Source organism: Paroedura picta, chromosome 7 (assembly GCF_049243985.1).
Source record: "Paroedura picta isolate Pp20150507F chromosome 7, Ppicta_v3.0, whole genome shotgun sequence".
Lineage (NCBI taxonomy): Eukaryota > Metazoa > Chordata > Lepidosauria > Squamata > Gekkonidae > Paroedura > Paroedura picta.
Window position 1 is genome coordinate 114,982,952 of NC_135375.1, and position 9,460 is coordinate 114,992,411.

The window sequence follows — 9,460 nt, forward strand, 5'->3', positions numbered from 1 at the left end:
TCCTTAAAACTCCTGCGCATGTTTTGCTCAAGCACAGCCACCCAGATTTCAACTATCCCAGCTCTGTTATTTTACAGCTCCCGCTAGTGGCCTCCAGTAAAAGGGGCCACAGAGAGTAATAGGTAATCCCAGAAGCACCCAGAGTTGAAAGAGGCCATAAAGGGCCACCCGGTCGAGCCCCCCCCCCCCTCCCCCGGGTCTCACAAGCCACCTCGTTCTGGAGGGCAGTAAGTTCTTACAAGGATGGGAATTACCGCTGATTCCCCTCTCCCCACGGCACCCCACGGAGCCCCCTGAAATGTATTTATTTATTTTGCAAAATTTGGATCTGCCTTTATAGCCTCACAAAGGCCACCAGGCACCGAAAAACGTACATAATAACACCATTTATTAAACCCAATCAAAAAGGCACCATTAAATCAACTAAAAGTACTACATCTACATCTACGTATCTATATGATCGTAATCTACAAACCTTGTCTAAAGAACATATTTACAAAGAGTCCCATTTGTGCTCAGACGTTTCTCATCCCCGGTCTGGGTGCACGCGCCCCCGGTGCTTCCGGATCCAGGCCCTAAGCCGACCGGCCAGACGCCTCCTTCTCCCGTCTTCTTCCGCCACTGGGCTAGGCTCTGGCCGCGGCACACAGCTACACCGGAAGACCTGGCGGACCCACGTGGAGATCCTCCGCCGGGGGGTGGCCGGAGCCGCTGGGGTGTCCACGTCCTCCTCTGCCGTGGCCCCGTCCAGACCCTGCAGGAAGGAGAGATGCCACAGGCTGACCTCGGCCTCAGGCCCTGACTGTGGCTCTGGGGCCGCGGCTCCAGGGAGGGACGTGGGCTCTCCCCCCAAGTGGCTGGGGGTCCCAGGCGGGCTGCTCAGGTGGGCCTGGCCTGTGGAGTGTGGAGCGGCCAATCTCTAAAGCAGGGAGGGAGGGAGGGAAGGGGGAGGGACATGGTTTCAGGGCTATACTCCAGCCTGCCCCCTGACCCATTGGGCCCATTCAGGGGGGTGGCATTTGCTGGAGGCAAAATTGGCCATGCCTTCCGGGGCCTTCCTGCTAGAAGGCTGTGTCAGCAGAAGATCGGGCTGACTGAATTGGACCAGTTTGTGGAAGAGTGCCAAGTAGCACCCTTGCATGCAGGAGCAGTCTATCTCCGAGTGCCTGGAGTGGGGCGCAAGCAGCCAAAGAGGGCCCGCACCTTTCCCTGACAGACCCGGGGGGCTACTTTCAGAATGCAGGAAAGGGCCAGGGTGACGTGAGCAGGAGGCCCCCTCTGGTCATCCCTGTCTTTTGAGTCCCACGTCCCCCTTCCTCAAACTTTACAGAACTTGCCTCTTGGCTGAGATGGGGTTAGCACCACGTACCTCACTGTTGATCGCTTCCCCGCTGGGGGTGGCCTCCAGTCCTCTGTCCCCCATGCTGACTCCAGCCGGAGCTCCCTCATCTTTCCTGCCAGGGGGCTGGGGAGGGTCCGCAGCCTCGCACAGAGTGCTGATGGTGCTGTAGCCGGGTGAGGAGGCTCTGGAAGACCCGGAGTCCTGGAGGCCCAGGAGGTGGGAAAGGTCTCCCTCCGTTGTGCTGTCTTGAGAAGACTCTGGCTGGGGGGTCTGGGGGCTGTCAATCTCGCACCTGTCAAGGCTGTAAACTGAGGGAACCTGGAAGGGAAACATGATTTTAAAACCAGCGAGTGCTTTGGACGATGCCGGGGGGGGAATCTCGGAGTCAAAGTCGTACTCAGGGAAGGGAGGAAGCCCGGATCCTTTTCCCATTAGCTCTGGTGGAGAAGGTCTCGGGTGTTAGGAGCCAGGGGGGAACGCAGAGCTGGATGGTCGCAGCAGATGTTCCATGGGAAGTAAGGCCCATTTCTCCAGGGTCAGAGGCCACCATCTGCATGCTGAAGGTCCTGGGCTCCCTCTAGAATTAAAGGCTCTCAGGCAGCAGGTGTGGTGAGAGGGCTGTCACTGCCTGCAGAGCTGCTGCCAGTCAGAGCTGGCAATATTAAAGCCGGCAGACCAAGAGGCTGACTCTGCCTCAATCAGCTCCAGGGGTTTCTGGAAGGTCCCATCGCTCAATGGTCAGGCACCATGTTTTGCACATGCCATGAAGATCCCGGGGGCAGCTGGCTCCTGCCAGTCAGAGGAGAGGAGACAACCGGGATGGCCAGCTGGAGTCTCCTTTGGCAGCTTCCCAGGAAGGTGGGGGTGCCCTCTCATCCATCCTATGGACCTGGCACTCTCATGTATTTGGAAGGAGTGGTTTTCCTTAGGTGAGTTTTGAACTTGGTAAATTGTTCCTAATCACTTGGTGCATTTAATGATAGAAATAAGGCTTGTCAAATGTCCAGTGGTGGCTTCTCATCTCATTGCCCTGCCTCCCTCCCTGACAGGATCTTGCCTGCCCACTGAATTCTTCTCTCATTCCCCACGGCCCCTGAACCGACCGGATTCTCCGCCTCTCCTTTGAAGACTCACCACTATTACATGGACCTCCAGGGGTGGACCGTGTTCTTCTCCTGGCTGAGGCCAGATGTCCTCCTGGGAGCCCAGAGATGAAGCCTCGTCCATATCTCCTTCCTCTTTGAAACTTGGATTGTCCTGGGACAGCTGTTTGTCAAGTTCATCCATCTGCAAGACCAAGTGCCCAAAGAAGGTTAAAATTATGGCCCGCCTAGGAATCATCACAGTTGGCTTTTCATGAAGAAACAAGGATGCACATTTCATTCATATATTTCTTATCTCGTTCATTTGCACGAGTGGGGCAATGTGGTGACTCCGGAGGCCGTGCCCTGCATACAGGAATTTTAATCCTGGCCTCACGGGGATCCCCGGTGCCAGGGTACAGCTGATGCTCTAGACCGCGGAGAGGAGACCAGGTTATGGAAACAGGCACTCTGAGGCTACATCTGGCAGCTTCATGGGGCGTGTCCTCCTGGCAGCTGGTTTGCTCCCTCATTCATTTTCTGGACATGGACCTCTAACTGATTTTTCCTTCATTCCTCCAACTCCTAAGCCAGCCTGTCCTTCTGGTGATCTGCCCAGCTTCTGCCTTTCCTATCAAGACTCACCTGCTTTTCTAACAACCTCAGGTACACCTTCAGGCACATCCTCTGCAGAGGACCACACTCCTCCCGGCTGTCAGAAGACAAAGGCCTTTCTGCACCGTCTTCTTTCCCTTCTCTGGACGTATCCTGCCGCACCTCTTCCTCCTCCGGTCTCTCCTGCTGCTACACCTGCAAGGCCAAAGTGTCCAGAGAAGTTGGACTTTAAGACCCTTCTCAGAAATCCCATTTGCCCTTTTAGCCGCTGAGGCACACTGCTGACTCCTGTTCCATGTATGGTCTACCAAGACTCCTAGATCCCTTTTGCACTTACTACTGCCAAGACAAGTCTCCCCCATCCTATACTGGTTTAGGTGGTTTTTCCTACCTAAATGCAGAACTGCACATTTGTCCCTATTGAAGTTCATTTTGTTCCGTTTAGCCCACTTCTCAAGCCTTTTAGTTCTCTTCCCCTTGAGGTTCGCAGGTGACCCAATCTGGTGGGAATGAGAATTGAAAAGCAAGGGGAAAGGCCGCTTGGAGGGATGGATCCAGACCAGATGCAGAGGGCTGGAGGCCCCTCTCCACCCCGCCCCTCCCTTGTGCCTCTCCAGCACCTGGTGTTTTCTTGGGAGACGGCCTCTGAATCGTCAGTGGGAATTCAGGGCAGTAGATGAAAAGCTCTCAGAGAGAAGTCCTATTGTGGAGGATGTCCAGTGATGAAGAAATGGCCATTTGGCTCTTGGTCAGAGTACTGATGACACGTAATGGGCACCAAACTGCCAGTTCTTACCATACAATTTATTTATAGTGCCATTCCTCATACGATCCACAGTAGAAGAGCAGATCAGTAGAACGTGACTGCTTTCCAATGTAGTACTTGATGCATAAGACAAGCCCTAATGATGTGAGACTATTGTGACCACTTGAGGCTAAGCCATGTGGGGTCTGGTCCCTTTGGCCATCAGATCTCTCTGGCCTTTCCCTCGGCTAGTGGCGTTTCTGTGCATGCAGCCCCCTCAGCCTCCGGACAGAAAGTCACCGTCTCTCTTACCATTCCCTCATCCATTCTTCTGGCAGCTGCTCGAGAGGATCCAGCTCCTGGAAATATAGCAGGGAGATGTGAACCCACAATTCCGCTGACCGTTGAGCCTGGACCCAACTGACCGGGCCAGCGAGGTTCCGAGCTGACATCATCAAAGGTTCTGGATTTGTCCCCTGGGGAAGATTCCGTTCCGACTGGGACTGCCTTGGTCTCCCACAGAACTGCAAGGAAAGAGATGTCAATGCCTAACGCTTGAAGGAGAGCAAACTCTTATTAAAAACCATTTCATGTTTTTGGCAACCCATTAAATCAGGCTTATTCTGAAGAGCCAGTGGCTAATTCTATGCCATGTACCAGCCCAGACACACACACACACAGACAGATATCCAGCAGGGCATTATGCCAGGAAGCCCCTCCTCCCGAAGAGCCATTTTCTGGAGATCAGTTGGGATTTGGGGACATCTCCAGATTAAGAATGCCATTCTCCAGTTGGGGCTTGAGGATCTCGCGATTAGCGAGGAGCCCAAAACATCTGCTTTGCAGGGTGGACTTGTGCCCTGCTGAGGTCTCTGTCCTCCCTCTCCCACCTCCAGGCCTGCGGGGGAAGAAGCAGGGAGTCCTGAGGGCCAAGGGAACCGGGAAGCCATCTGGGTCTGAGAAGGGCAAAGAATGGGGCGACTCCAGAAGGAGCCTCCCTAGATCTCCAGCCTGGGCGGGTGACGGGCCCCTGCTGCCAAGGGAGTGCACGGAGGGTGGAGATGCGCATCCCATGAAGATCTGGATCCCAACCCTGTGCAGGGGCCTCCCAAGAGTCAGGGCCCCCCAGAGTCTTCTCCTGCCCTGAGGGGAGGCTCCGTGGCAGGCTGGAGGGGCCTGGGGAAGAAGCCCCACTGGGCCTCCTTGGAGGGTCCCCAGGCCTGTGGGGAAAGACAGGGCACAGCGGGGGTGGGGAAGAATACCAACTCCCCACTCGGGCCACGGGTGCAGACTGGCTGCCCGTGGGCCTGTCACCTCTCTCAGCCTAGCCTACCTCCCACGGTTGCTGTGAGAGAGGAGAAGAGAAGGACATGAGCCATTTCGGGCCCCCATGGGGGAGGAAGGCAGGCAGGCCAACGAAGCCCATAAAATAAGGAAATGGAAGAGGTTGTCATCCAGAAGAGTTTCAGACCTCCCTACCGGCAGCCCCCATGCCCAAACGCTGCCCCTATAGTGGCTGGGAAAAAATCCCTAAAGTCTTTCCTATAACAAAGTTTTATTACTAAGACCAATGAAATGCCAGTAAAATTGCCAGTGAAATGCACCAGCAGGTCTTCTCGCGCACAATCTCAACAGGGGCGACCAGGCGCTGGCTGCTTCCCAAGCAGCAAGGAGGCAGCCTCCCCAATTTCGGGTGCCCATGCTCGGTGCGCCTCTCAGTAGGGGTCTGGTTCAGGAGCACGGTGCAGCATGCTACATGGAAACACAGGGTGGACCTTTTTATGAGTCGTAGGCAGAGAGAGCTCCACCGCCACCCCCTTAATGATACGGGAAACTGTAAATGGCCCCACGGACTGGGAGCCTGCGTCATCTCCTGGGCCATCGAGCCCAACCCCCTGAGCTAGGCAGGGCACTCCCAAGTCTCTTCAACACCTCCCAGGTCACGTGTACACACTCATCACTCATTTTTGAATATATTGAGATGTCATTAAACCAAACCAAGACCCCCTTGCACAACAGATTGTGCAGGACCTCGTCTAGGAGATTCATTCATACTCCTGGACTGAATGTAGTGAAGATCCTACCCAGTCCTCACTGTCCCAAGAGCTCCTTGACAAGCGGGAGAGGGTAGACATTGGAGGTGCAAATGGCCTTGAGCCCCCAGGAATCCGTGCCTGGTCGCAGGGACCCCGATTTTTCCTTCACAAACATCAAAATGGCTGCGGAGTTTCTGCCGCTCTGGAACCCCCGCCCCGGGGCTGGGATCAGGGCCGCCATTCAAGAGGCATTTCCCCCCGCCTGGGGGACCCTGGCCGTGGGGGCTCTTGCCTCCAAGGCCACGGCCGAAGTCACACCTTCCTCCATTTCACCTGCGTATTTCCCCAGAATGCGTTGGGCAGATGCCCTGGCCTTCCCTTCCATTCCCAGGAACAACATTGCTGTGGCCCCAACACTTGGAGCAGCCAGTGGTACCTCAGGCTTTCTGCCCCAAACTGAGGAACCAGAGAGAGAAGGAGCGCCACAAACTAGATGTATGTAGCTTGTTGCATGTCTGTGCCAAGAGGGCAGGCGGTTTCACATGCTCAGATGCTCGGTTCGTCTCCCGCAGCACCCAGAGGCTGGGCAGGAAGGTGACTGGGTCAAACCATGTATCATCCAGACTCATGGGTCTGAGGGCAAGATCCCCTGGCATTCGATCCAGGCTGCAGCTTCCTTCCGCTTCCTTCTCCACCGGGGCCCCAGTGGCAGAGAGAATGCACGGACGTCATTTTCCACACTTGTCAAGCACTACTGCCTTGACCAGACTGGACACAGTGGAAGAGACCTTTGGCCCCACGGGGTGCTGCAACAGGTCGCCCAGGACTGAGGGGGATTCTGCACTCCTGCCCTGGAGGCCTGCTTGGGTGCTGCCTTTGGCCCCACTGAAGGAGACCGAAACATTGGACTCCCCTGAAGGAGCAAAGGCATCGACTTCCCACCCTTGGGAGGCCGTGTAGACTCAAGGTTACAACAAGGAGAATAAATGAATACTTGAATACATGAACAGGGCCCAGAAGGAGCGGACGAGACTCCAGGGGCAGACTAGCCCAGAATGGTCAGCAAGGCTGATACATGAAAACGCATCAGGGCTTGGGGCAAGACTTGGGAGGTCAGGCTTTGGACATTCAGAAACTTTGCATATGTTTGCAGTGCCTTCCTGAGAGAGCAGAGGTGTGACCCAACCAGCTTGGGTGACTTTGCCCCACTGAAGAGAAGAAACCTTCCGGGGGGTCCTGTGTCTCGTTCTGCTGTGATCGGCTCTTTCCAGGAAACGTTCTGGCTTCTTCCGTCTTTCCTGGACCAGGGAGGGGGTCATAATGCGAGGAAGGCACGTGGCTTATCCTTTAGGAGAGAGTTGCTGTCTGAGGGATGGAAGCAAATGGGATTGTAACCTTTGTTTGGTTTTAAGTAGCTGGAAGCCTGGGGAGGGTTGGTGGGTTTTCAGCACAAGGTGGTGGGTTTGGCCATAAGAGGTGTCCAGAATACATCCCTGTTGTGTGGACTGGCCATGCTGAGGCTGACAGCGGGGTGAAAGTTGTTAGCCTGGTAACATTTCTTGGGGACGTCCTTCCCATGTTCCCCAGGAATGAAAATATCACCTAATAGGAGACGTGTGAACTGGGAGGAGCTGAGTCAGTCATGAAAACTTTTGCAGCCTTTTGGGCTGTTGCCAAATTCTCAGCTTCTAGAAAGCGTGACTGGCACCGAGTGCTTCGTGGGTGTGTGAATGAGATGAACCCAGCAGTGGACTTCCTGACTTTCTGAGATGGGAGTCACCGCTTGAGATAGTGACCACTTGCTAATCGGAGGCTCCGATGTGCATTGAAGCATTTGTACTGGACTCCCACCCCTGGGCTTGGGATCATCGTAGCCTTGGATTGCACTGTGTGTGTGTGTGTTTTCCTGCTGGGAACAGAACAGCTTTGTGGAGTCCTGTGGGGAAGCATGAAGAGAAGCTCACGCTCCAAGCTGGACCTTTCACTGGACCTCTGTCCCCACTGAATGCCATGCAGATATCTGAGCGGAGATGCTTTCTGCTGGATGCCAATGCCTGTGACTCTGTGGCTTGTGTGTGTGTTTCCCCTCATAGGAGAAAGAGAAGAAGGACTTGCTGCCTCTGGACAACCTCAAAATCAGAGATGTGGAGAAGGGGTTCCTGTCCACCAAGCATGTCTTTGCCATCTTTGACACAGAACAAGGTAAGAAATGACCGCTGAAGTACGACTGTGGGGGCCCTGCTGCCTTCTGGGAGACCACTCTCTTATTTATTTACTAGATTCAAAGCCTGTCCCTAAGGACGGGTTTTGAAGGGCCCTCCTGCCGGCCTCCGTGGCCGGCTGCCCTCCCCGGGGAAGCCATCCCCGGCCTACCCTCTCCCCGGTGACATCGGAGGCTGGCGGGGAAGCCCTCCCTGTTGTCCGTCCGGGGGAGGATCCAATTGGAAGGGACTCTGCGCCTTCCGATTGGCCCCTCACCCGGACCGGCCCCACCCACTCTCCGCCCACTTACCCCTTAACGAAATTTGACGGTGGAAAGATTGGAAGATAAACAAGAGTCGATTTTTATTCTCTGCTTTTTGCTACCTGAAGGAACGTCAAAGTGGCTTCCAATCGTCTTCCCTTCCTCTCCGTACAACAGACAACCTGTGAGGGAGAAGGGGCTGAGAGATCACTGACAGAATCGCTCTGTGAGAACACGACTGTGACTATCCCAAGGTCACCAGCTGGCTGCGTGTGGAAACAGAGGGGGGAATGAAACCCATCTCGCCAGATGAGAAGCCACCACTCCTAACCACTATGCCCAGTTTGGTCCCTTTCTTCTATGCTGCCCTCCGTATGGCAGGAAACCTGGGAAAACCATTAAAAGATGTAAGCAAGGAAGGGGCCGTTCACATTATAACACAGTTCAGTGTAAAAACACAGTCATCTCCACTGGCGACGATTAAATGGGACTTCTAAAGCCTGTTTGGTGTTTTGTTTCAGAGTGCAGACTTCCAACCTGGCGAGGCGGGTTTAATTCTTTGCTCCCCGACATGCAGCCGTCTGGGTGACCTTGGGATCGCCATGGCACTGAGAAAGCTGTTCTGACAGAGCAGGAATCTCAGGGCTCTCTCAGCCCCACGATCCTCACAGGGTTGTCTGTTGAGGGGAGAGGAAAGGGAAGGCGACTGGAAGACACTTTCAGCCTCCTTCGGGTACAGAAATGTGGCATATAAGAACCAACTCTTCTCCTTCTTCTCCTTCTTCTCCTTCTTCTCCTTCTTCTCCTCCTCCTCCTCCTCCTCCTCCTCCTCTTCCTCTTCCTCTTCCTCTTCCTCTTCCTCTTCCTCTTCTTCTTCTTCTTCTTCTTCATGCCGGTCCTTATATTTGGGTTCCCGTTATTCTTTTGAGGGGCAGCTTGATTGGCCACCGAGTGAAACAGGATTCTGCAGCAGACAGACCACTGGCCTAGTGGCCTGATCCAGCATGTCTCTTACGTAATGCCATCCTAAGCAGGAATGGGCTGCTCTGAGTAACACCATTTTTAGCTTTAAAAATACTTATATATATTTAAGTCAAAAAGCAGTCACTGATTGTGTCTGCTTCTTCAACTATCTGTGGTGGGCAGTCCTGTCAAGTCACAGGAGACGAGGGCAAC

General features: G+C 54.5%; 1 protein-coding gene across 1 annotated transcript; it reads right to left on the reverse strand.

The window, feature by feature from the left end:
• Positions 1 to 371: 371 nt before the first annotated feature.
• On the reverse strand, positions 372 to 2,614 carry LOC143841900 (uncharacterized). Its single transcript, XM_077346463.1, has 3 exons — positions 2,477 to 2,614; positions 1,370 to 1,660; positions 372 to 754 (listed from the first exon to the last, which is right to left on the reverse strand). Exons 1-3 carry the CDS (start codon positions 2,567 to 2,569, stop codon positions 527 to 529), a joined length of 612 nt encoding a protein of 203 aa, XP_077202578.1. The 5' UTR covers positions 2,570 to 2,614; the 3' UTR covers positions 372 to 526.
• Between the last annotated feature and the right edge of the window lie 6,846 nt (positions 2,615 to 9,460).